General features: G+C 41.9%; 1 protein-coding gene across 15 annotated transcripts in view; it reads left to right on the forward strand.

Moving 5' to 3' along the window:
• The first annotated feature begins 2436 nt into the window (after window positions 1-2436).
• CCDC88A (coiled-coil domain containing 88A) overlaps window positions 2437-27283 on the forward strand; it is a 71485-nt gene continuing 46638 nt past the window's right edge. For 14 of the 15 annotated variants that reach the window (XM_058021210.1, XM_058021211.1, XM_058021213.1 and 11 more), the window contains exons 1-7: window positions 2437-2524; window positions 3072-3453; window positions 3572-3672; window positions 18104-18212; window positions 22432-22501; window positions 26030-26088; window positions 26662-26745. In XM_058021210.1, the coding sequence (XP_057877193.1) occupies window positions 3391-3453; window positions 3572-3672; window positions 18104-18212; window positions 22432-22501; window positions 26030-26088; window positions 26662-26745 (486 nt within the window). In that variant the 5' untranslated portion in view covers window positions 2437-2524; window positions 3072-3390. Of the gene's footprint in view, window positions 2525-3071; window positions 3454-3571; window positions 3673-18103; window positions 18213-22431; window positions 22502-23134; window positions 23258-26029; window positions 26089-26661; window positions 26746-27283 lie in introns of those variants that run through there. The other variant, XM_058021209.1, reaches the window with a different exon arrangement.

Here is a 27283-nt window from a genome sequence, read left to right on the forward strand (position 1 = left end):
AGAAACAAGGGGATGAGGCAGGGAAGTTCCATGGCACTGTGGGCACAGTTGCATGTTTACAGGCTGCTGCCAGCCCAGGGAGCGCAGCAGTTGGCTGGGCAGCCTGGTACAAAAATGCTTTTGTGGCTGCCTTGAAGGGCTGGGAATTTATTGCAGTTATTTCACCCATGGATCACCAGGTTCTTATTCAGAACCAAGACTGCAGGGTTTTCCTTTGCTCTTCCTTGTTTCTTTTGTTTCACAGGAGGGCTGAGTTCACTCTAGGGATCTGTGAGAATCAAAGTCATTTAACTATGCAACTTTGTCTAAATTTAAAAAAAAAATCCTTAGAATGCAAAAGACAGACTAATATTACAAGATCCATAATTAATTTTTCTAATCTGTTACTTAGGCATTCTGGGAAACAAGTCATGATTGGAATTGGGTTTTTTCCCAATCTTGGACATTAGGAAAAATGTATATCTGGTATTTAGGTTAAGGACAACCTTATCTGTTTAGCTGTTACTTGATTTTTTTTCAAAAGCACTTAATTTCAGTCACTTCTATTGCAATGTTTTGTGGGATTCAGTTTTTTGGTTTTTTTTTTTTGTTTGTTTGTTTTTAATTAGGTGTGCAAAACTAAAGCCGTTTGAAAAAATGCTGCTGCAATTTAACTTATATCACACAGAAGAGAAGCTGGATTTAGTTTGAGATTTTGTAAAATGCTTTGCCTATGAACCACTGAATGTATTAAGCAGATATATCTATGCATATTAATGCAGGACTGAATACCGAAAGCACAAGAAGCAGGAGAAGGCTCAGAGAAGGGACAATGATCAGGCCAGCACACTGCTTGTGTGATTCCCCACAAAATCTTTCCAGAAAGCTGGATTTTACCTTAACATGGCTGCATCTGAATTCCACCTTCTGAGGAGAAAACCTGTCCTGCTTCTGGATTCCACTTCCTGAGGGTAAGAGTTTTTCTCCTCACAGGCACCTTTATTCTCAAAAAGGGAAATGGAAGAACATTTCAGTCCTGCACTGAGTTTTTCCCTCATGGGCCCCTTTTTTTCCCCAAAGGAGAATGAAAGAGCATCTTTTCCTCCCACACTTTTCCCCTCATGGATACCTTTATCCCTAAACGGGCAATGGAAAGTAATTTCTCTCCCACACCGAGCTTTTCCCTCACAGCTCTATTCCCCAAGAAGGGAATGGAAGAGCATCTCCTTCCCACCCTCCTCCCCTCACGGGTATCTTTATTCCACATGAGGGGAATGCAAGAGGATATTCCTCCCTCCCGTGCTGAGTTTTCCCCTTACGGGCACCTTTATTCCCCCAGGGGGAATGGAAGAGCCTCTCCCTCCCGTGCTTCTTTCCCCACCTTTATTCTCCTAAAGGAAATGGAGAATATCCTTCCCGTGCCAAGTTCTTCCCCCACCGGCACCTTTATTCCCTAAGGGGGAATGGAACAGCATTTCCCTCCCTCACACGCTTTGCCCCCACGGGTACCTTTATTTCCCAAAGGGGAAAGGAAGATCATCTCCTTCCCGCCCTTCTCCCCTCATGGGCACCTTCATTCCCCAAGAGGTGACTGGAAGAGCCTCTCCCTCCCGTGCTTTTTCCTTCCCTCACGGGCACTTTTATTGCCCCGAAAGTAATGGGAGAGCATCTCCCTCTTTCCCTCTCTGCTTCACGTGCTTTTCCCTTTACGGGCCTGTTTATTCTCCCAAGGGAAATGGAGAATATTCCTCATGCGCTGAGTTTTCCCCTCACGGGCACCTTTATTCCCTAGGGGAGGAATGGAAGAGCATCTGCCTCCCTCACACGTTCTTCCCCTCACAGGTACCCTCCCTGAAGGGAAGAGCATCTCATTCCCGCCCTTTTCCCCACACGGGCCGGGCACCTTCATTGCACAGGAGGTGATTGGAAGAGCCTCTCTCTCCCTCTCTCACGTGCTTTTTCCCTTACGGGCACTTTTATTCTTCTGGGTTGAGATTCCCCTCACGGGCCTCTTTATTCCTCAAAGGAGAATGAAAGAGCATCTTTCCCTCCTACACTTTTTGCCCCACGGGCACCTTTATTCTCCTAAGGGAAATGGAGAGTATCCCTCCCGCGCTGTTTTCCCCTCACGGGCATCTTTATCCCACAAGAAGGGAATGGAAGAGCATCTCCCTCACGGGCACCTCTATTCCCCCAAAAGGGGGATTGGGAGAGCATTAGCATCCCTCAGGGGCACCTTTATTCCCCGAGCGGAGAAGGGACGATGCTCTCTCTCCCCTTCGCCGCACCGAGGGCTCAGCCGTGCCCGCAACCGCATCGCGCGCGCGCGCGCCGGGCGCGAGTCCTGCAGCGGTTTGGCCGCGGCCCCGCCCCTTTCTAATCGCGCCGCCATCCCCGAGCGGCGGCGGAGGGATACCCGGTTCTGGGCGGAGGGATCCGCTTGCCGGAGCCGGCGGCCGAGCAGGGAGGGCGGGAGGCAGGCAGGGAGGGAAGGAGGTCGAGGACGAAGTGAGCGATGTGGCGCGGCCGCGCTGGCTGAAGCGAGGTGGCCCCGCAGTTCGGGAGGACGGGGGGTGGGGAGCGGAGCGGAGCTGGAGCCGCGGGAGCGGCGGCGGAGCGGCTGCAGAACAGCTGGGGAGGGGTCGGGGGGCGCTCCGGGAGCGGCGAGAGGAGAGCGGAGCCTGAGGGGAGCGGCCAGCGCGGGGGAAGGGCGAGGCTGCGGGGCCGGGCGGCGTGTGCCGGTCCTGCCGCTCTCTGGCGCCGTAGTTGAGTGGAAAAGGGAAGGGATAGAAAAGGGAACTGATTTAAAATAGCCCCCGATCCCTCCGGGGGCCGGTTCCCCGTCGGTGCCATTGCGGGGGGGCAGCGGGGCTCTGGTGCAGCCGCAGCCCGGGGGCTTGGCTGCGAGAGGGGCGGGGGGCGCTGCCCTCGCTGCTCCCCGGGCTCGGGGCTCTTTTTGTGGGGAAGGGGCAGGATGAGCTCGCGGAGTTTCGTTGGAATTTCTCCTTCCTTTCTGAGGCGCTGCCGCTGCTGAAGCAGATTTTTCCTTCCTCTCTTTTTTTTTTTTTTTTTTTTTTTTTTGTCTGATGCAGAATCCCAGTAGCTAGGCAGCCTCCCTCTTTTCTTTCCTTCCTTCCTTCCACCTCTTCGTTATGTAGGAAGGGAGAGGCATCAATGGAAAGGCTGAGATACGCGTAGATGGACTTTCGGATGCATTTTTTGTTGAAAGAAGAAGATTAATCCCGCTTGCCAGTGCACTGACTTTTGTTGGTGTTGCATCGCTTGTTAAAAATGGGGTTCACTCACTCCAGCTGAATCCTTGGAGCATTCCAGAGAGTTGCTGCAGTGAAGGACTTATCTCGATTTTCGGCATCAGAGGAGCTGCATTGATGTTAACCATTTTTTTGTAAAATGGAGAACGAGATCTTCACACCCCTTCTGGAGCAGTTCATGTCGAGCCCTCTTGTCACCTGGGTAAGCGTTCATTTTCCCCTCACACGTTCCTGGTTTGATTTGCTCATTGTTTGAGAAGAGCCTTGCGGCAGGGGAGCGAGCTGGACTCGGTGTCACGGTGCTGCTGCTTCTGTTCCAGGTGAAGACGTTCGGACCGCTGGCTGGAGGAAATGGGACCAACCTGGAGGAATATGTGGCGCTGGTGGATGGAGTGTATCTGAACGAAGTCATGCTGCAAATGTGAGTGTGGGCAAGCGCTGCCTTGGGGTCATTTTTTGCTGGTTTGTTTCTCTTGTATTTTTTTGCCGCCTTATGAAAAATGCTTTCCCCCCTCTCCCCTTATTGACCTTGGTAAATTACTTTCATTTGTGCGTGACCCGGTCATGTGGTGGGTTAAGAGGAGACTTGGGATCGTGGCAGATCCCGGCTCCGCACAGCTGAATGTCCGAGCAATGTATTTGCAGGATGTATAGTGTGATACAGGCTGAATCATCATTGTAGAACTTACTGGAAAATGGGATGACTCTAAATAGTTTCCCAGATTTCCACTGAGAGGCATAAAAAAGGTTCATCCTGCTGTAAGTCGTGCTCATAAAGAAAAATTTGGAATAAATCCATATCTTGGTGCACGTGACGTGCAACTTAAGGATGGCATGGAACTCACACAGGGCTGTTCATGAGCACAAGGACTGCCCTTAAACTCCTTCCTCTTCATCTTCCACACTTCCTAATTAGACTAGATAGCAGTTGAGCAGTAAAGCTGTGCTTTAATTGTGAGTGTAAAGTGTTTTCTGACTATAGCCTACATGGAGTTATAAACTGTTTATTGAAAACTCTGCTTGTCAGAAAAAATCCTTCACAGTGGCTCTCTGTTAATCATAATCTTGACTGGAATGTTGCCCACTACTGTCATGCTGGAGAGTAACACTTGTCAGGTGTCTAGTGATATAATCATCAAAGTGTTACTAGTGCAAAAATTTCTGCATACCTTTTTTTTTTTTTTTCTTTTGATATTTCGAGTCCCTGCAGAGAAATCCATCCATTTTCTGTGTAGGTATGAAAAGCTGGGGGTTTATGGCCGGCTGGGTACATCCATCAGTGTGTGAGCAGCTTGTGCTGGCAGCTGTTCCTCAGGAGCACTGCTCAGGGATGGGCATCCTCCTGCTCTGTTCATAGCTTTTATTCATGTTTAGTGCTTTAAAAGTTACTACCCTTGGTGTTCAGCCTGTGTAATGAGTCTGTGTCAGAAGAGCAACACTTCACCACATTTAGGTGTGAATTCACAGCCTTTTGAAACCAGAATTTCCTTTGTCACCTATTTCTGTACAACTGAGACTCCTAAGTCTCCTATTCACTTCTAATACTCACTCTAATGTTGAAAAACATGGAAAACTTGGTGGAGTGGAACTCTTTGGAAAAAAAATAAATTCTGAGTGGAATCTGGCACGCTTTAATAAGAATTTCAAGTGATACATTTCACTGAAGAGAATAGTATTTTTATTTTATGACTTCTTTGGTTTTTTTCTTGGATTGCATGGAGTAAGTAGATTGTCAGCTGTGGCCATGCATTTGAGATGTAGAACTTGTATGAGACAGAAAAGTCTGACAGCTGGAAGGCAAATTTAGCACTGGAACAATGTGATTTTGAGGAATATAGTCTTAAACTTTTTCCAGCCAGTTTTTTAATACTGAGTATAAATTGAAGCATGTATGTAAAATGGAAAACTGGAGAAGGAACATTCCCATGCCTGAGGCACTGTGTGTTGGATTTGGCTGTGACTTTGTGCATCCTTGACCCCGTGCCATGATTACTGTGCTTAGGGAGCATTGGGTGTGTATGTGTAAAAAAATACACATTGGAGATGTAAATTTAAAAAAAAAATAGGTTGGTATTCAGAACAGTGAAAACAGTGAAATGTGGAAAAGCATTGGTGTACAAATAAAATTAATTTTAGGAATATGTCACTACACTGGAAGGTCTTGTGGGAGCTGAGATGTAGCATGGCTGGTTGCTGCTTAGAATTGCCTCTTAGAACTCTGCTCATATTTTGGGAAAGTTCAGTTTGTTTTGAGTTTTGTGCCAGGATTGAAATAGGGGAAAAATTGTTTCATGTTTTGCAGTGTGGTCCTGTCTGTGGTGAAGTCACTGTGGAAACCTGTGTCAACTTTCAGCCCTGTACATTTTGAATATCCATCTGTTAAGCAAGTGTCTTAATTTGCAAAAACACTTCCAAGATGCAGCTCTAACTAATCATCAATACAGATTATTAACAGTTTTTATTTCTCTTTCAGTTTCCTTTTATTCTTTACTAACATATATTGAGGAAATGTGGCAGAAAAATGTGTGTCATGTGACTTCAAAGGAAGGGTGTTTTTTGTCAGTGTTGGGCTTGGGGAAGTTTTTTTGGTTGTTTGGTTTGGTTTTTTTTAAAGCTCAGTGACTTCACTTGAGAACTAGAGGTCTGTGGTTTGGAGCTATGGCATTGGGGGCTGTTAGAGGTGCTGTGGTCCTGCTGTATATATACTTTAATTCTTACTCTTTTCTTGCCAAATATTGAAAAAACAATTTCTGTGACCATAAAAGTGAGTGTTAATATTGGATTAGGCATGGTTTGTAAACAGTTACACAGTCCAAAAAAAAAAAAAGTGGCTTTGTTAGTTAGAGAAGGCTTTTTGTTCAGTTAGAAAAGAGTTAATCCAGCCCTCCATCATCTGCAAGTGAAGGTCCAGCATTTGGTTCTCCTTGTCTGGATCAACTTTATTTACAACAATTGTAATGATTCAGACAGGGAAGGGAGGTGTCAGCATTGGGATGGTTGCAGGATGCTGCTGGTGCTGAGATTTGTCAGCACTGAGTTTATTAATACCTCATCCATGGGAGAAGTCGCTGCATTCCTGGTATGATTTTTACCTTTGGATGTTGTGGGACATGTGAAAAATAACCCAGATTCTGTTCAGTGACCACTTACATGTGAAGGGCTCTTCCTTGCTGGAGATGCTACAGGCCAATTGATATTATTTTTTTAAATTTTACTTTTAATTAAGGAGATTCCCAGTGTTTATAATATTAGCTCCTAACTTGGGAGAATGTCTCTAATTTCCTGTTTAAATTTAGGTCCCGTGCTTCAGGAGTATCCGGTTACTTACCTTCTGCTGGGATCACTCAGTATCTGATTCTTGTGCATAGAAACCCATCTGTCTTCCTAAATCTGAGCCTTTATCTCTGTGCTCTTTGATACAGAAAAGGGGTCATGCATCTTGGAAATAAATCAGAGCACCAGAGATGGCTGCACTGGTGTTGTGCCATGGCAGGGAGGTGGAACAGCATGCCAGGAATGCTTCATACCTTCACTGCACCTCTGTGTCACAGTGCTTCTAATTTATATTTATATTTATATTTATGTTTATGTTTATGTTTATGTTGTGCTCCTAGGCTGGATGGAATCTGTTGTGTGTGGTGCTGAAATAGGGAACCAGGAGCATTCAGTGGATTAGTCACCTGTTGCACACCCAATTACAATTGCAGTAAAATAATACTCGGTTGTCCTGGAGATATTTTTCCAGATCCTGATTAACATCACTTCAGGTTTTTTTTAATAGCACTGTGCTGTTTATAAACTCCTCTGATCCAAAAACCCCACAGTATTTTTACAGAAACACTCATTTTCTGCATGATATTTATTTCCATTTTTGATAGGTCTTGTTCTCTCTGAATTCCAACAGGATTGGGTAAGAAAGGATGAAAGTCTTTCAGTATGAGCTGTGCTTCCCAAACTAACAAGAGTCTTGCTGGGTGCTTTGAATAAAAAGAGACAGCTGCAAGTACTTACAAGATTGGGGCTTTCATTACATTTACCACCACCATTAATATTTGGTCAAGCAACAAAGACTTGAAACAGTATTTTAGCTTTAATTGTTTTACATTACTGAGCTTTGTATTTGTGGAAATAAATCTGGTTTAAAGGAAGTATTGGACCCAGACTGTGTGCAGGGCTGGTAATGTACAGAACCAAACTCTGGAACTGAATTAATTTAATCCACTGTCTGGAAAACCTGGCTGCTTTCATCCATCCCAGTGTGCCTTTTATAACTTTGGTCTTCATTACATAAATTAAGTGATACTTTCCATATCAGTCTTTGCATCCAGACATGCTGAAAACTACTTCAAAGATGCAGTCTTTCATTCTTCTCCTGGGTTTTCCCCCTTTTACCGTTCTCCCACTGTTTTTTGGTGACTAAATCCACTTGCAGGCCTTTCACAGCATCAGATTTTCCAGGTGGACTGGCTGCCTGGTGGTGTGTGCCTAGAATGTGGACAGCTTCCTTGGCTGCTGCTCTCAGCCCTCACTTGTGTGCTTTTTTCCAAGCACTTGAGCTTGCCAGCCCATACTCCTGGCTTGCCTATATCCCCCTGCAAACTGGACTCTGTCTGCAGAGCTGGAGCAGCTGCCAGGCTCTGTGAGAGAGTGCAGCCACTCCATCCTTTAACTCCTTCTGGGAAGAGCAGCTTCAGCCAGGCCCTGCCTGCAGGGGGAATGGAAAAGTGTTTGGAGCAAAAGGAAAAGGACTTTGGCAGCAGAAGTAGGAATGTGTGTTTTAGAAAAAGGTCAGATGTTATTAACAGATAATATTATTATCCACACATTTATCACTTCATGGTGTAGATCCACACTTCCCAGATGTGCTCTGTCCGGTTTTCCACAGGTGCCAGGTGTCACTTGGATTTGTGAGAGTTGTTGCTCCCAGGAGTAGTTCTGCAGCAGCAGGGCTGAGATTTTCTTCAGGAAGGCTGAATTTGTAACATTCCCTTTTTTATAAAGAAGCAGATTCTTTAATAAGTGATCCAGCACAATGTGCACCAGGACTGTTGGAATTAAACTCTTTTGGTTAGAGAAGAGCAAATGTAGTTCTTAGTGTAATGGTGAATGATTTTAGATGGGACCATCAGCTGCAGTGAGCTCTGAGTTGGGCAGGTGAGGTGGACACAGGCTGATCCCTGCACCTGTGGGTGCTTGGGTTTTTGATAGATAGAGGGGAAAATGCATGGGATGAACATGGCATGCTTCAAGTGCTTGATCTTGGCCTGTCTCTGTTTTGCTAGTTTTTGTTATGCTTTTGTACCCTTTTCCACAGCTGATGTCCACTTGCCTTCATCCTGGCTACCCTGATTTATTTCTCAGCAGGAAACTACTCTGTAGTTCACTCTTGTTCTGTGCAAAATTTTCAGTATTGGGAATTAAATACTCTAACCTTCCTTTACACATCCTCTTCTGTCCTCTCTCCTTCATGTGCCATCTTGGTTACCTTTCTTTGACTCTGTCTCCTTATTTCTTTTGGTAGCCTGCTACTGATCCCCATCCTTACTCTAGGTTAGTACCAGGGAATAAAAGCTGAATTTAAAACTATTTTTTAATACATACAGTGAATTTTGTTAAGCCTGTCAGCCCATTCCATAAATAGCCCTCTTAGATGTAATATCAAAATAACTTGTCTCAGCATTGAAAGCATTCTGGCAAGGAGAGAACATACATTCACTGTGGCTTTGCAGTTCCTTTTTCAGAGAATTTTGCATTTCACATTCTACATGCTGTTTCAGAGCACTCCATGAGAGTAAGAGCAACAGTAAAATCTAGTTTTAAGTTAGTACAGACACCTGGCTGATCAGCCTGTACCCTTCAGTGGCAAGGCTGTGCTGCTTTAGGTTTCATGGGGATGCTGGTTTCATGCTCTGGAGCTCTCCACCACAAACCTTTGCAAAGTATTGCTGTGCTCTGATCTTCCTTTGAAAACTAACCCAGCTAACTGAATTTGGGTGCTAAATCAGGCTCATCTTACCTTACACCAGATTTGAGATTTACTTCTAGATTTTCTTAATTTGTTTCTTCTGCTAAGAAGGGACTTTTGAGTTTTGTGTTTGTTCATATTTTTGTTCCTCTTCTTTTTTCTCTAAGCTAAACAGCAATTTGTTGCCCTCCTTGTCTTTTGTAATGCACCACTTTTCCCTAGGTAGTAATTATTTAGGGATCCAGACATTTTCCAAGATGCTGCTTTGTTAGAGCACGTGACCTCAGTGGTCAGAGATTATTTGGGAATAACTGTGGGAGAGTGTCTGTGTTTGTTTGCTTTGTTTCAGAGCCCAGCCTTTATCCTGAGGATGCTCCAGAGGCAGTTGTTGTTGAGCACTGTTTGCAAAATGCCTCCCTTTTGTTTAATGGGATGAATTGAAGCGAGGCTACTGCTTGACCCAAGCAAAAATTGCCTGCTGTTGTATTTTGGGATGGGAAATTGTAAGGGATGAACCCATAAATGGTGTCTGTTGTATTTGTATTCCTGGCCATTGAGTGAACCTTTGTGTTGCACATTTAGAGACACTCCAGTACTTGCTGTCTTTCCTACAGTGACAGAAGACAGTCCACTTAGGTTTATTACAGAATTTTATCTTGGTTTAAGCTTCGGGGAGATATTTGCTCTAGTTTTTCTCTGTGTGGTATCTTTGTTTTTCTTAAATAAGCCCCTGAGCAAAAAGTGTCTGCTGGAATTTCCTGGTAGCTTGGGAATACACTTGCTGTACATTTGGAGTGTTGTGTGTGCTGGGCAAAACCAGAATAGAGATACTGGGAGATAAATGAGAAAATGCAGGCAAATGTCACATTGTCACTGGTCTTAAAATGGGTGTAGAGAAAGATGAAAATGTGTATTTTATTGTTAATCAAAAGATGTATTTTATTATTAATCAGTTACTTAGGGTTTATTTCCCTTCATACGAAAGGAAATTATAGTCATGTTTCAACCAAAAGTATTGCATGGAAATCTGTGGTGCTGTTTTTACAACTGAAGACCTTTCTAGTCACTGAAACTGCAATATTTGTGCAGCTTTGGTGCCATCACACATCAGCATTTCCTGTAGTTGTTAATGTTGAGTACTGAGGTGTTTACCTGTGGTCAGACTATTTGTGACCCTGAAGTGAGAACTAATTTTCTTGAGAATTTGTAGCTTCAGCCAAGTTTAAGGTCAAGAGTAAAATTAGTGAACATTTTTCCAAGTCTTTCAAAGGAGAAACAATTTCTGGTAGTGCAAATAAAGTTAAGTACATACTGCTGTGGTGCTGTTAGTGAGGATCCAAGAAAAAAAGAATTGTCCTTGCAAATTCCTCTTAAAAAGGTTTTTTTTTTTCAGCTTAAATTAAAGAGGCTGCATAAATGTGTATTGCTTTTAAATACTTCATAGCAATTTTCCCCTGTGTTAATATTTTAAATGTGGCAGTGCCTGTGTGAGAAGCTGATGTTACCATTGCTGGGGATGGGATGTTTGGATGTTTGCAGAGCTCCCCTCCTCAGTTGCTTTGAGGTGTTAATCACAAAGCCAAGTAGTTCTCAGCTGCTCTGCTTTTTGGAATAGGTTTTGAGAATTTGGACTCATTTCAGAAGTGAAAAATGTTGGCTCTGAGAGGGAAAATAACAGGCAGTGCTTGAAGTAGAAGTCAGAACTTCAGACTTCAATATCCTCAGTATTTTGCTTCTGTGGCATGTCCATGTTGTTGCTTTCCTGGCCTTTGGCCTGTACACTCTTGTCCTTAGGCACCTGTTGGATTTAGTTTAATTAGGAAAATTGTGTGGTGCAAGCACTACAGCAGTTTAATTGTCCCTTTTCAAATGATATTTCCTGCTAAACCTTCTGTAGTTAAAAAAACTCTTCAAAACCAACCAAGCAAACTAACAAGACGTTCCTTGAAAGATATTTACATTTGCAAGGTAGAGTGTGTTTGTCAGACTTTCTGATTCTCATGTCTTCCTCACTAAAAAAATTTTGTTTGTTGATGCTTCTTCTGGGAATTCTCAAATTTTTAATACCTAGGTGTGTTTATTTTGTGTGTTAAGTGTTCTGTGGTGCTCTGAATCCTGTAGATTTTCCTTATTTTGTGTGTTAAGTGTTCTGTGGTGCTCTGAATCCTGTAGATTCTCCTTCCTGTGAGTGCCACTTGTTAATCTGGTGGCAGCCAGATTACCTCTTGCCAGCTGTGCCATTCATTGATTTGTTGTGAGGAGCTCAGCCAGGTTACTTGGTGTGGTCAGCAGTGACTCACTAGGTTCAACTTTTGGCAGAAAGCTTTGTTTTTTTACATACTACCTTTTAGTGTGATGGGAAAAGAATAGTCAAGGTGAAACAATAGTAATAAAGTTATTTCATACTATTTGGTGGAATATCTCATAAAAGGAGCAGTTCAGAGCATGGATGGCCTTAAAGACAGTGGAAGGTTGGAACTGAGGGTCTGTCACAGACACCTTTTATGAAAAATCCTTTCCTTAGGATTTTTTTCTCCTGAGAAGCCTCAGGAACAAAATGTGAACAATGGTTATCTGCTGCTGTGGGATGCAACAGGTGCATCTGGGATTGGTCCATGTGGTTGTTTCTAATTAATGGCCAATCACAGTCAGCTGGCTCAGACTCTCTGTTCAAGACACAAGCCTTTGTTATCATTCTTTCTATTCTTAGCCAGCCTTCTGATGAAATCCTTTCTTCTGTTCTTTCAGTTTAGTTTTAATATAATATATATAAAATAATAAATCAAGCCTTCTAAACATGGAGTCAGATCCTCATCTCTTCCCTCATCCTCAGACTCCTGTGAACTCTGTCACAAGGGTCCAAGGTTTTGGTCTTTGCCACAAGGGTTTGCTTAGTCCCAGATGTGTTTAGTCAATGACAGGTGAACTGTTTTACCTCCTTTCTTGTTTTCTCACACATTTTAATCACCTGCCTACATCTTTTTCAGTGCAGTTAGGGAAAAGAGAACAAAAATAAATCTGGGCTGTTCTGGACTTTGTTTAAACCCTGGGAAGAAGAGATGACAGCTCAGTCAGCAGACCTGTTGAATGCCCTGTGGTTGAGCCTGGCTGTTGGCACATTCCCATGTCCCTGCCAGTGTGGGGCTGTCAGGGGATGTCCCTTCACGCTGATGGGGACCAGGCAGTGGCTGTGGTGTGCAGCAGGTCCCCATCCCTGGGGCAGGGAGACACGGGCAGGACACAGCTGCAGCTTTTCTAGCACCCTGCAGCCTTGAGGAACCATGCAGCTTGAGCAGTTGAGCTGCTCAGATGCTGAGGCTGGCAGAGGGCAGCTGTGTGCATGTGCTCACTATGCACAGATCTGTTCTTGGCTGTGCTCCCTGTGATCCCACCAGCCACTCTGTTTGGGTCCGGCCACTTGGTCGTGGTTTGGTTGTTTTTTATTTTTCAGTAGGCACAGGGCTTCAGCCTCCTACCAGTTGATGATGTTGGACATAATCCTAGGAAGTGGGGTTTTGTGCAAGGGCCAGAAGACTTTTGATGTTGGGCCTGCTTCCTAAAGCTCCCAGGATCACGAGGCAGCGAAGTTGGATGCAGCTGTTGGACTGCTGGCCCTCACAGGCAGCCCTTGCTGAGTGCAGAGCTAGCACAGTGCCCTGAAATGAGGTATTAATATTGATTTTGGGGCAAAGTTATCTCAGTGTTTGGGGTATCTTCAGATGTTTGAGTGATGACCACCACTGCATTGTCTGCTGCTCAAGCAGTATTGTCTCAAGGATAGAAACACAGTGTTCTCCAACTAAAAGGTAGATTGTAAAATGTTAAGCAATTTGAAGATTATCCATTATTCTCTAGTGAAAGCTCCATGGTTATTTTCACTTTTTTATTGTTTTGTCAGTAAGAGGACACTTCTGTATTAAGTCTTTGTCAAACACATTTTCAGCATGCTTATTATTTTTGTGCCAGTAGTAAATAATGAAGGTGCTGCTTTATTAGTTGAAGTCTATCCCAGAATTCTGTTATCAGTAATTACTGAAATATTGGACAGATATCTCAGCATTCCAGTTAAAAGGACTTTGCAGAAAATAAACCTTATTAGGCATGCAGCATTTATTTGTACAAGTGAAGGTGCTGCTTTTTTAGTTGAAGTCTATCCCAAAATTCTGTTATCAGTAATTACTGAAATATTTGACAGACACCAAGAGTGAACCTCAGCATTCCAGTTCAAAGGACTTTGCAGAAAATAAACTTTATCAGGCGTGCAGCATTTATTTGTACAAGTGAATGCTGTGCTGCTGTAAGCTGAACCACAGGGTAGCATTTCACTGAACTCACCAAACACATTCAAACAATGGTATATTTCAAATTAGGGAGCGTTATGATACCAGACTTAATCATTAAGTACCATCAAGGAACAGATGGCAGGGGAGGACACAACTGGTTTGCAGTCTGCATAGATTTAAGCACGAGGCCATTAAGCTATCACATTCCCATTTCTGATAGATTTTGGTCAATGAAAAATTAAAGACACATAATCCCTGATTATGTGAAGTCTCAATCTGTGATTCATGACACTGGTAGTATTTCAAAAATCACTGAAGTTCCCTGTGTAATCAGGAGTTTTAAACTAATGCATTATTGGGATAGATGCTCCTGTCTGCTTTTATTGCTATTGAAATTAATGTATCTTGTCATAAGTAGGTTGCTCTTAAATGTAAAATTGCTTCAGGGCATCTTTTACCGCTCTGCTTCCTATCGACTTCTAGACAGATTTGCCCTATTTTGCTGGGCTGTTTGCCACTGAAGCAGCTCAGTATCCCCACCTCATAAAAGGAGCACTTCAGAGCAGGGATGGCCTTAAAAATGTTTATAGCAGCCACCAGAATCTGAGGGTTTTAAAAACACAGTTTTAAGACGCTGCTTTTTAAAGCTGTGTCTTAAACTGGCAACATAGGCCTTTTTATCTTAAATTATTTCATTTGCATCCTGTATTTCCATCAGTTTATTTCAGTGTCATTGGACCTATTTACTATTATATACTGTACTATTACTATTATATACTATACTATTATACACTATACTATATACTAATATACTATTATATACTATTCTTATATACTATTGTATACTATTCTAGTAAACAGAATTGTTTTGCACTAATAAAATCATAAACACTTTACTGGTCACAGAAATTCAACACTTCAACTTATGGGTATAAGTTTAAATTAAAATCTTTAATAAATTAGTTTTCCAGAAGTGTAAATGAGTTTAGAGTTGCTCCTAGAAGGTTCTGGCAGTTCATGTTTGGAATTTTATCTTTCTGTATGAAAAGTAGTTGCACATCAGACTTCATGCTTAGTAAAAAGTATTTGTATGCCATGACTTGGACCAGTCTGAAAAAATACAGTTTTACAAACCACATAAAATGGGAATGTGCAGCCAGCATCCTGCTGTATTATTCCCTCTTCAAGAGGGACAAATCAAGATATCAATACTTGAGATGATGAGCTATATTGGCTAAATAAATAATATTTAAAATTCTGTTTAGTGGATTAACAAGCATTCGGGTTGGAGTCTTTGAGAAAGTGAGACCTGGTTATCAGTATTGGAAGTGAAGGTGGGTTTAGTTGGTTTTCTTTTTTTTAAATTTCGTGTTCCAGGACCTAATCATGGTCTTTTCATAACCCTGGTGTGAGGAGGGACCTGTCAGGTCTGTGCTGGGCTGTTCCATACACAAACCTTACAGTTCTAACACAATCTGAAAGGTAGAAACAAATCAGTGCCTGAAGATGAGGGAGCTCTGCTGAGCACCAACACAGAGGCTGCTTTGGGGGAATCCCTCAGTTTTCAACATTTACTTTTCAGCACAGGATCATTTTAGTGGGTAGCCTGTAAACAGTCTATGTTTATAACCATTTATTGGCATAATGTGGTTAGAAAAATCTCAATTACTGCAGCACAGAGGTGAATGAAGTCCTGTTTGCGCTGGAAGGTGCTGAGAGCAGGATTGCACTCTGGCAAGCAAGGGGAACAATTTTTTTTTTCCAATTCCCTCATCCTAATCATGTACTAATTAAAAGTGTCAAAGACAACTCACCTCCCATGGTTGAAGAATAATGAGCCAAGAGGACATTCATTACCAAAAACCAGAAAAAGGAATCTGCTACCAATAGTGAGTTACTACAAATTTAAAATGATTGGAAGAGAGGAGTACTGATATCTCACTACCTTGCTTTTATTGAACCTTAAAACCAGTGGGTTCAACTTCTTGTTCCCACTACCTGCTTCTAAGTTCTGCTGAAAAATGTTAAGGGAACTTGGAGTTTGGGGTTTCTGTTGGACCCTTTGCCATAATCTTTTGGAAAAGTTTAAAATTACTAAAATAATTTATTTCTGTGCACCAGGCTGTCCCAAGGCTGACATTCTGATTTTAACTGCTGGTCATTTGCTCTAGCAGAGCATCTTGAAACTGGCCAGTGGAATTTTCCCAGTGGTAAAAATCCAGCTCCAGAGCACGTCAGCAGCCCAAGTGTTCCCAGCAAAAAATCACAGTCTCAGTAAACTGCTTCCTGCAATTTAAGCCAACAATAAAAAGCCAAACCAATCAAAAAAACCCTCCAAATTCTGTTTTAAGCTACAGGAATGAATCATTTTGGCACTAAGCTTGTCATGGAGGGAGGTGAGGTTGTTACAGCCTTCCCTGCTGCCTGGGCTGGTCCTGTGGTGTCATGAAGATCCAGTGCCATGCAAATATTGAAGTTTTTGTTCATCCAGGATCAATCTCAATATCCTAATGCAGCTTTGGAAATGAGAAAATGGAAATCCTGAGCTTTTATGACGTTTGTGTTCTGAGTTCTTGTGGTTGCACACTAATTTTGGTGTTGATGCTAAAATAAGAGCTGGCACAACATCCAGGAAACCCCTGTGCCCTGGTTAGAATGCTCTAAAGGGACAGGCATCTGAAATGTGTGGCTGTGGAAATGCTGCTGAAGATGATGAAAAAGCCAGAGATAATCCCATGGTCATTAAGATTAAAGATGAAGATTAAGGCCCAAATCGGCCTTTTGGAGATATGCATGCAGAAATTGGAGACTTCAGCTGATCTCTGTAGGTCAGCAGGATTTATTGTGGATTTTCTCTGCTGATTTTAACAAATTTGAATGAATTCAGTGTGGAAAGGAGTCCAGTTCTGTGCATCTGCTAAGCAGAATTATTTTTAGCCCATTTAGTTGCTTTTACAGCTACAGGTTGGCTGATCTAATAAACCCAAGGTCGCATCTCAGTCACATGGTTTGGCTAATATGTTCCAAAATTTATTTTAATTGTTTATAATATTTTTAGGAACATGGTGATGAGCATTTAGGAATGAGGCAATTACCCATGTCCTAATTTTCCTAGTTTTATAATAATAAGTACAGAAAAAAGATACTGGGTCTGCTGCTTTTCTTTAGGAATGTCTGGGTGTTGGAGGTGCATTTTTTATATGACCTGACTTCCTTTCCCAGCAGTGGTTTTTCTGTTACTTCTATTTGTGTTTATAAGCCAGGAAATGCTGATAGCAATAAACTGAAGAAAAGACATAAATATATATATTTTTTAAAATCTAATATTCCAAATTTAAGCTTGCTGTAAAAGGCAAAGTTTGTGTAGGTAAGTTATATATAAATGAAAAATATGTAGTTTTTGTACAGAGAGTATGTGAAATTACCAATCAAAGGGATAAATTGCATCAGAGTAAGTCATGATACCACAATATTCAGGTCATTTTTGTTTTATAGCAAATAACTCCTCTTGCTGCATTTGATTCTGACTCTAATCCTCTGCCTGTCAGTGAGTTATTGAATTCCATTACTTTTGCACATTACCAGGATCATTCTCCATTGCCATAGCATTTTTTGAAGGTTGTTCTTTGGGGTTTTTTTTTCTCCTAAAGTTTGCCAGTGGCTGTTCTGGAAAGTGTATTCTGTATTCCATTGTTTAAATCATTAATGACAATGTTGAATAAAACCAGAGCCAGCAGACACATATCCCTGCTGGGAGCCCTGGTTTGACAGGGAGAAATTGGTGGTTTGTTTTTGAGTGCAGCATCCTAGCCAGCTCTCATTTATCTGGTAATAAGATCATTAAAGAATACAATAATACCATTAAATATCAAAAGTTGTGTTGTGCAACTGTATCAGGAGTCTGTAAAAGTGAGAAACTTCACATTGACCATCCCTTAGGAATTCTTCAAACATTTCAGGGAGTGTTATGGGATGTGCTTTGATTCTGCATGGTTTTCCATGGGAAATCCCAGTGAATGGCTGTCCTGCTGTCCTCTGTGTGTTACAAGGTATTGAAAAGGGTGACTCATCTGCCTTTGCTCAGATCCTTTTGCTTTGGGAAGGAAAAAGTGATTGATTTCCTCCCCGAAGCCAAGACAAACCAGAGAAAAATCTGCTAGTATACGATAGCACATGACAAAACCTCCAATTAATAATCCCTTTGTTGTCACATTCCAGCAATCTGTAAATACATTTAAAACAGTTTAGTGTGTTAGCATGGTATGTTTCATATTTATCATCATTCTAAAAGTTAAAATTACATTTTATACCTAATAAATACCATCATAGAGCCACCAACACTTTCCTGTCAGAGCCATTCCCTGGGAATTGTGGTGGCTGCTCCCAGTTTCAGGCAGCAAACAGCAATGTGAGGCTGGCTCTGACAGAGACACATTTCAAGCTCCTTCCATCTTCCACAACTCCTTATCGATTTGTGGAGGGAAAAGCAAGGCTGGTTATCAGGACAAGGAATGGCTGTGCTGGCACATTAACTGTACCATTTGTTTTAGAGACAAAGCTTTAAAGATTCAGTGTGTTTAATGTCTTCTTTTTTCTTTTTGCAGCAATCCAAAGTCTGCTAATCAGAGGATAAACAAAAAAGTGAACAATGATGCATCATTAAGGATTCAAAATTTGTCTATTTTGGTGAAACAAGTCAAAACTTACTATCAGGTCAGTAACAGTTTGTTGTGCTATGTTTTGCCTGAAATTATTTCTAAATTTTCTTCTGTAGTTATGGCTTTAAGGGTAACAGGTTAAATTTCTTATCAATGTTTACAGGTATAAAGGTGGTGTGGGCACACTTTTGTATGAATGATAATCTATTTACAGAATCTGTGTGTGCAATTACTCCTGTGGTTGGTATTTTCTGAGTTGAAGCAAGTTTTGTGCCAGTGAGAGATTATTACATGTGCATTTAGTCTTGTGAATGGAATTTTTGTTAGAAAAACAGGATGAAATTTACTGGGCTTAGAATTAATTGGGGAATTTGTAGTAAATGCAGTGAGGATCCAAGAGATGTAGAAGAGCCACTGAAGTTTGATGCAGCAGTGGGAGCTGCTCCTGTGCCTGCTGAGTGCTGAGCTGGATGGTTCTGCACACATGGACACACCACATCTGGGCACTGCTGCTGTCACCAGTGTCCCTTTAGTGTGGCTTTAGTGCCTTTCCCCACTGCCCTGCTCCTTCCTGCCAGCAGAGCCCAGACCTGGCAGAAATCCTGTGCTCTGCCTCTCCCTGCAGTCCTGGCCTGGAGTCTGCTGCTCCTCCTGTGTCCTCACACAGTGTGTGCTTCCCAAAATTCTGAGTGCAGTGAGGATCCCCAGCTGTCACTGCTCCCCAAAACTGAGTGCAGTGAGGATCCCCAGCTGTCACTGCTCCCCAAAACTGAGTGCAGTGAGGATCCCCAGCTGTCACTGCTTCCCAAAACTGGGAGTGCAGTGAGGATCCCCAGCTGTCACTGCTTCCCTGAGTGCAGTGAGGATCCCCAGCTGTCACTGCTTCCCTGAGTGCAGTGAGGATTCCCAGCTGTCACTGCTCCCCAAAACTGGGAGTGCAGTGAGGATTCCCAGCTGTCACTGCTCCCCAAAACTGAGTGCAGTGAGGATTCCCAGCTGTCACTGCTCCCCAAAACTGAGTGCAGTGAGGATTCCCAGCTGTCACTGCTCCCCAAAATTCTGAGTGCAGTGAGGATCCCCAGCTGTCACTGCTTCCCAGAACTCTGAGTGCAGTGAGGATCCCCAGCTGTCACTGCTTCCCAAAACTGGGAGTGCAGTGAGGATCTCCAGCTGTCACTGCTTCCCTGAGTGCAGTGAGGATTCCCAGCTGTAACTGCTCCCCAAAACTGAGTGCAGTGAGGATTCCCAGCTGTTACTGCTCCCCAAAACTGAGAGTGCAGTGAGGATCCCCAGCTGTCACTGCTTCCCTGAGTGCAGTGAGGATTCCCAGCTGTTACTGCTCCCCAAAACTGAGAGTGCAGTGAGGATTCCCAGCTGTCACTGCTCCCCAAAACTGGGAGTGCAGTGAGGATTCCCAGCTGTCACTGCCCTGACCAGCCATGGAACACCTTCCCAGCACTTCCCACCCTTTTCTCCTGCACATGGATTTATGCGCTGCCTGCTAAGGCCCATGTGCTTTTCCTTTTCCTAAAGGAAGTAATTTTCCACCAGGCATTATTGTTCCACAACTGGTGCAGCAGGAGACACAAACACTGACAGGATTGATCTTTTTGGGAGCACAAAGCATTCCCCATCCTGCACTGGCCTCATGGTATCACCAGTCCAGGTGCTGCAGGACCAGGCAGAATTGCTGGCATTTAGGTAATTTTGGATTGTTTAGGATTGCAGATGTTGCTCCAAACCTTTGTGATGGAAACAAGTTTATTAGAGCTTTTTTTAAAATAAAAAATTATTCTTTTTTAAGAAATGGTAAAACCAGTCACCATGCCTTTAGTGGTCCAAGCTATACTGAACTGCCCTTTTTAAATTGTTTTGTACACTTTTCTCCCCTTCTCAGTCTTTCAGGGTTCTGGTTACCATGCAAACATGTGCTGTTGTTTTTAGCAGGAGTGAAGGCTGGAGAGCTCCTTGCAATCTAAAATTGCTTTTTGCATGTGTAGATACTCACTCCCTTCAGTGCCTGCAGGGAGGTTTGTGCTCTGTGGTAGTGAAAGTGTTAAAGGATGGGCTGTTTCACAGAGGGGTCACTTGAGTTCCTGTCACCTGTGAAATTCCCCAAGGCAGGAAAGCTGGGGCTTGATGGATGGCCTGGAATCAAAGTGAGAGGCCACCCTTAGGCCGGGGGGAGGCAGGAGCCTCACAGCCCAGTGCTCCTGAGAGCTGAGAGTACAGGAACCCTGCCTGGGGCTGTTCCTGGAGCCCAGGGAGGGGACAGGACACCATTCACTGCACTGACACAGGATTTCCCTCGGATTGCCATCAGACACTGATGAATGTGGGAATTTGGGATTTTTAGCACTGTGTTAACCTAACTCTTTAACACTTCTCCTTGTGAGCTTGTCCATGCTGGTTTGTTCCATGTGGTTTGTTTGTTCCATGTGGAAAACCTTCTCTCAGTTTAGTGAAAAATCACATCGGTGCTGTGGATGTCTGGTCAAAAACCTGCACTGGTAGGATGTAACATTCAAACTTAAGGTGTTATGTTAGATTAGTCACATTTTTTTTTGTTCCTATATCATCTTTGTTATTCTTTGGAATTACAGTTCTGGTCCTGAAACAGTAATTGGTGTTTGTACATTTCTTGGCAGTGTAAGAGCACGGAACTGTTCTCAGCAGTTAGTTCAAGATAAATTATTCTAAATTTTGGTGGGCTCCAGAGGTTTAATCCAGTGAGTGTCCATGACTCTCAGCAGATTTGACTGAGGAGGTGCAAATCTTCAGTAAAATAAATGCTGGTGAGCTGTGCAAGTTTGTGCAAGCAAAGCCAGTGCTGAGGTTAACACCAAGAGACAGAAAAGGTGTCAGACATCTCTGGGGCAAGGCAGAGGTGTTGTAAGGAAACAGGAGATCCTGTCTGCTTAGGGCACAGCTTCTGCTTACTGCTGCTCATCTCTGCTTTATGATAGCATCATGGAGTTATTTGAGATACTCCCAAAAACCACCCCCAAAAAACAACAAAAGCAAACAATAAAAAGCCACTCTAAAAAGATGTGATTTTCTTTCATAGTAGCTGTTGACACTCATTAAATTAATTGTATTTTATCTGTTTTATTTTGTTTTAAAACATCCTGTGGTGCACTTCATGTCTTATTTTTGTTTGAAAATTGTCTTTATCAAAGTCTGAGAAATACAAGTGTCACAGTTGGTTAAATTCCATTATATTGAAGGAAGTCAAAGCTGTTTTCTCCCTCCTTATAATTTGTCTTAGGCATGTCCAGAGGGAATGTATATTTTGCAGTTTACTATTAATCATTTCAGGTATAACGTTGGTGTTGTGTATGAACTGGTGGGAACTTTCAAGTGTAGCTGTAACTAATAATTTCTACTGGTGTTTTTCAAGAAATATTGGATTTTTTTTCAGTTTGACCTAAAACAAGTGGACCTGTGTTAGGTTGATGCCCTGGGCTCTTCTGGAATGTGTTGCTTTTGAGTAGGAACATTTTATATAATAATGGATCTGTCACTGTGGAAAAACAAAAAGCCTGACTATAGGATGGCATCTGCTGGGAATAAATATCTGGGAACAGGAGAGACTACTCTGCTTCTGGAGAATTAGGCTCTGTCTAGACTGGGGATTTGACCTGATTACAGCCACTACAGGAGCTCCATTGATGGAATCCATGGCACAGATAGGCAGAGCTGCTGCCTGGTGTGTGGCACTTCCCAGCTAAAATTCCATGGGATTGTGCACACAGGGTTTGTACCTTTATATTCACAGTTGGCCCAGTGTCACTGCAGCAAAACCCCTGGGATTTTCACATCCACCTTTTGGTGAGGCCAAAGAAACTGTGAAATAAAGGAAATAGATATTTTTTGCTGTAGAAATGCACTTTAGAGCCAATAAAACAAATATGTATCAATAGGTTAGTCAGGAAAACATGAACATAATAAATTGAAAGGGTTTTGCTGCATTCTGAGACTCAGGATCTCGTTGGCTTAAGTTCCCTAAGCCAGCTCATTGCCACGAGAGGATTTTGCTGTGTGAGATGATTGTGCAAACCAGTAAAACAAAGCTTCTGTAGAAGTAACTCTTATTTGTTAGTTGTTTTTTAATTAGAAAGTAAATAAGTATTTTATGAATTGTATGCATGAAGTCCTGAAAAATATTAAAACTGTTTAATTAATACTGATTTCTCTTTAATGGCTGTTGGCATTTGATGTTTGCTTTCATTCAGTACACATGATGTAAATAATGTTTTAATTAACTTTTATAGGAGACTTTGCAGCAGTTGATCATGATGTCTTTGCCAAATGTGCTAATAATTGGCAAAAATCCTTTTTCTGGTAAGTTTATTTTTGACTAAGATAAAAATGTATACTGGTGTGATCGTATTTATTCACTGGAATAATTTATTCACTGGAAATAAAATTCCTGAAGGGTTGAGCCTTTCAACAGAAGATTGTTTATCAAATAAGTGGTTTAAGAATGATGAGTAATGATTTAATAATGATTTTCTTTGTCCACACGAAGGGTCCACACTCTAAAAACATGTTCTGTCACAGCCTCAGCCCTGGCTTTCACTAGGATTTATACTGAGCCCAGTGCATTTTCCAGCAGCCAGTGAACCAGTGATGGCACAAAGTTAAAATTTCATGTACTCCCAGCTACTGCACCTCCAACTTTCTTTACCTGTCACTGCTGAGGGAATTGGCAGTTCAGTGCATCTCACTTGATCCAGCTCCTGATCCTTGTTTCTCCTTCCCCCAACCTCTCCTGCTTCTCTTGCATCCATACCTGAAAAATATTGCAATTACCTTCTTGTTTTCTCCCTGAACTGACACTGTCTTCTCCATGCTCCCACCTTCTCTGCTTCCAGCTCTGAGAGTTGCAATTTTCAGACCAAGAAAATTAGCCAGTGTGGATCCAGCTGCCTGTCCACAGCCTCTTGGGGATCTCTGCACCTTGCTCTCAATTCCAGCAGCACGGAGCAGACACACCTGGCCTGCAGGGAGCCACTGTGGATTGGGCACAGTTTATTCCCCTAGGTGTCATGTGCCCCAGGTGTTGTCCTGCTGGCGTTCTGCCACCTCAGCAGAGAGGTCAGGAACTGCTCTTCCAGGCTGTGTGGCTTCCCCTGGCTGCTTTGGTTTCTTTGGGATGTCTTCTCTGCTGCTGTGTCTGTGGGCCAGGGGGTTCCTCATGAGCCAGAAGAACCATCTGTGTTTCCTCACTTCCCAATCCCAGGGCTCATAACATTGGTATTTTCCATTTCCCATCTGCACTATCCCATCTCTGTAGGTATCTTGCTTTAATTCTTGTGGGTTTTACTTTCTGCTTCTGAGCATTGCTGCTTTTGCTTCAGAGGTCACAGCTTTTTCAGTTTTTATATGTGCAGCTGCTGTCATACGCACCAAGAAGTGTGAATGTGGTCTCCTCCTTTCCAAAAGAACAGAATGCATCGTGGTTTTTTAATTTTGATTCCAGACTCTCTTAAGGTTTTCAAAAGACTCCATGGATTTGCCTAGAAAGCAGATTTACTGGAAAAAAAGATTAAAAAAAACCCCAGCTCATAGTATTGTTTTGTAGTGACATTTTTTATTCTGTTCAAGATACTGAGAGAAAATGTTTTAACAATATTGTGTAGTATAAAATGACATTTCACTGAAAATGCACTATCAAACCCCACAGAGATAATATTGCATTCAGTTGTATACATCCAATTTTATGGTTTGGTCATTTTTAAAGAGTTGTCTTTGTGTTTTTGGATCTGTGGTTTGGCAGCTCTGCTGGTGTGTGCTTTGCTCTTCTTGGGGGATTTTGTTGGATTTGTGAGAAAGTTTGGACTTTTCTGTTGTGTAGCACTCACATTTTTATAAAATGGTTATGCTTGGACAACATTCTTGAAGGTGTTTCAGCTCCCTGCTGGAGTTCTACCACAGAGTTTGGTCTGAACTAGAATATTGACCTGTTCTTCTGGGTTCTGTCCAGAACCTTTCCCCTTTGAAAATTAGGGCTGCTCTTGCTGTGTCACTTGGAAAAGGATCTCATCCCTACATGGATTTTTTAAGCTTTTTTTAGGCAGGTGCAGGGAAATGAACCCTCAGGGATCTTTGGAGACACTTGCTGTGCAAATCTGGTTGCATCAAGGCAAGCCTCAGAGTAAAAGTCAATTCCCTGATAAAGACTTGGATTTGGTCCACTAAAACTGAGGCTGGAGGTGTGATTTTTCACAGGGATGTTTCCCAGTTTTTCCCCTTTGCACTTAGGGAATTATTTATTAGTAGAGAAATCCCAGAAGATGCCAAATTGCAGAGGCAGTTGACTCGTGGAGGAAGATGCAGGGAGAAGGCTGGAGGTGAGGTTGGGTAAAACAGGTCAGCAGGAAAATAAAAATAAAAAAATGAAATCAGGAAATACTTCCTGAGCTGATTGGCAGGAAGGCAGTTGGAGGAGAGAACTGGAGGAGAGCTACAGCCTGTGACTGTAAATGTGAAATTAAATTACAGAGGGATAATAATGGGGCACAGGGGAAGGGGAAAGATGAAAGTTCGTGTTCCTGAGGGAGCAGGGCAGGGAGGATGGAAAGTCTGGAATAGGATGAGCACAGGGAAGATCAAACAGTGACACAGGGTAGGGACAAAGTTCAGCAGCAAGTTGAAGGGTGTAAAATAGAATCAGCTATTTCAGTGTTTCTGATGGAGGAGAAGGAAGAAAGACAGAGGATGAGGGAAGCTGAGATGGTTCAGTATTTTGCTCTGTTCCTTCAGGGAACGTGGGGAAGAGACAAGGAATCAATATTCAGGTAGGTGTTTGAAAGGCAGTCAGGAGATGAAGAGTGGAGAGGAGCTTAGGGATTGCTTAAAAATTAAGAAAATGTGATTAATTTATTGGGGTAAGTGAATGCAGGCTGTGAGCTGTTGGATTCTCCTGTTGCAGTGTTCCTGTTAACCTTTATTGATAAGACAGAAAGCCAGGTGGAATTCCCCTTCTTCAGCTGAAACACATTCCTTGATGGTTTTTCTATTTCTCCATAAAAGACTTCACAGCTTGAGACTTTGGGATACAAGAAGTCTGAATAAATGACTGAAAATCTCCCATTTGAATCTGTTTTTTGTAATGTGTTTATTTACCTGAGAAACCTCTTGAAAAATTGCAATATTCCCTGGTCATTGGGATTATACACATTATGTAGCACCCTCCAAAAGCAGCATCTTGAGTCAATGCCTAAACTGTGTTGTCATCCTTGAAGCATTTGCTTCATGGCATTTGTGTTCTAGATTTAGAATATATTTCTATATTTAGTAGCAAGATGAGGACATTGTCAACGTATAAAGTAAGAAACATTTTTATTAATCTGTAAACAGAGTTCTTTAACTTAAGCTTCTTTAGGAGATTAAGATACTTAAGGCCAGATTTGGAAATACATTTTGATTTTTTGGATGTGCAGATGAATATCTAATACAGCTTTATAAGGAATTGAAATGAACTTGTCACCTCAACTCTTCCAGTTTGGGAGCGACAGATAATTTAAGCCCTTTTATAACTATCTTGAGAGACCTGAGATTGCCATTGAAAACTTGATTGCAGGTCTCCAAAGCACTTCTAAAAATGTCACTCTGAAGTTGTGCTTTTTGAAGGGCTGATTTTTTTTCCATTTGAAATTGTTGTGGCTGTTAAGGTGTTTGGTTACTCTGGAAGTCAGCAATTAAATGGCAAAAAGGACTGAGCTGAAAGCTCCTCTGGTTGTTTTCTAAACTAGGTTAACAAAAATGATATGGAAATAACAAGAAAACCTCCTGTTTTCTGAGGGATAGGGGAATAAGCTCCAATTACAATTTTACAGTTACCATTTCTTCTTGCTTTCTTCTCAGAGCCAGGTACTGAAGAAGTAAAAAAGCTCCTCCTGCTTTTGCTTGGTTGTGCAGTTCAGGTGAGTTTGTGTTTGTCTCTGTGAAACTTCAGAATTACTGATCTCTAATACTTGAGGTGGTATAAAACTTTTCTTCCTTTGTTGTATGACTGCATTCCTTAAAAAATTAGAATATTCTGATTTTTAATTAAATGGCTACAAGCCTCCACCTGTTACTGCATAAATACCTCCAATACCACCCTAATGGGTTATTAATTTCAGTAGTGTTAATTACCTGATACTGTAAAGAAAAGGAGGAAATGGTAGAGTGCTGAAAATTAACTCACTGCACTGTTTCATGTATTTAGTAAATCACAGCATTTGAATAAGTAGCAATTTTAAGAAACCTCTTTATTTTACCATTTCAATTTGATTTTCCTTGTATCATTTAATTAGTGTTGAAAGTTATAATTACTGTAACATGGCATGAACCACGGATTTACTGGTCACCAGAATTACTGGATAATAATTTAGTCATGTGGCCATTGCAATGTCAGCTTTAGAAGTTTTAGCTCTGAAGAAATGCAAAAGAGGAATGAAAATACTTGCAATTATACATATAAATGTGTATAAAATAGATGTCTCTATTTTTAGTGTCAGAAAAAAGAAGAATTTATTGAAAGAATCCAAAGTCTGGATTTTGATACCAGAGCAGCTGTTGCAGCCCATATTCAGGAGGTATTTTGAGGGGGTTTTGCTTTTAATTTTGGGGATTTTTTGTGTTGGAATATTGCATTGCAGGAGGGGGAGTTGCACGTGTTCAATGGCAAGTAAATCACATATGTGATTTGCATATTGAGTGGTTGTAGTAAGCAAAAAAGGCTTTGTTTTTTCACTTGATTCACAAAAAGACTTAATGATTGAGCATTTTTGGGTTTTATTTTTAGAGCAGTACCAGAAAGCAAATTTGTTGCTTCAAGGATTTCTTAGTTACATACAGCAAATTTAATTTAGTGAAATCTTTATATGCAAATTTCTTTATAAAATATAATTCAAATCAAATGTATGTGGTAGGTAATTTATAATGTTATTGTCACCAGAAGGACAAGGTGCTGCTTCCAGATGGACAAAATCTCTTCCTTTACATACAATTAAATATATTTTAAATGTTTTTTCATATCTTATCCAGAAAATTTAACCTGTAGAGTTGCAGCTTTATTTTTTTTTCTTCTTCCTTTCTACTCTTAAAATTCCAAGAGGATGTTTTTTCCCTTTC

The sequence above is a fragment of the Melospiza georgiana genome, chromosome 3 (genome assembly GCF_028018845.1).
Source record: "Melospiza georgiana isolate bMelGeo1 chromosome 3, bMelGeo1.pri, whole genome shotgun sequence".
NCBI lineage: Eukaryota > Metazoa > Chordata > Aves > Passeriformes > Passerellidae > Melospiza > Melospiza georgiana.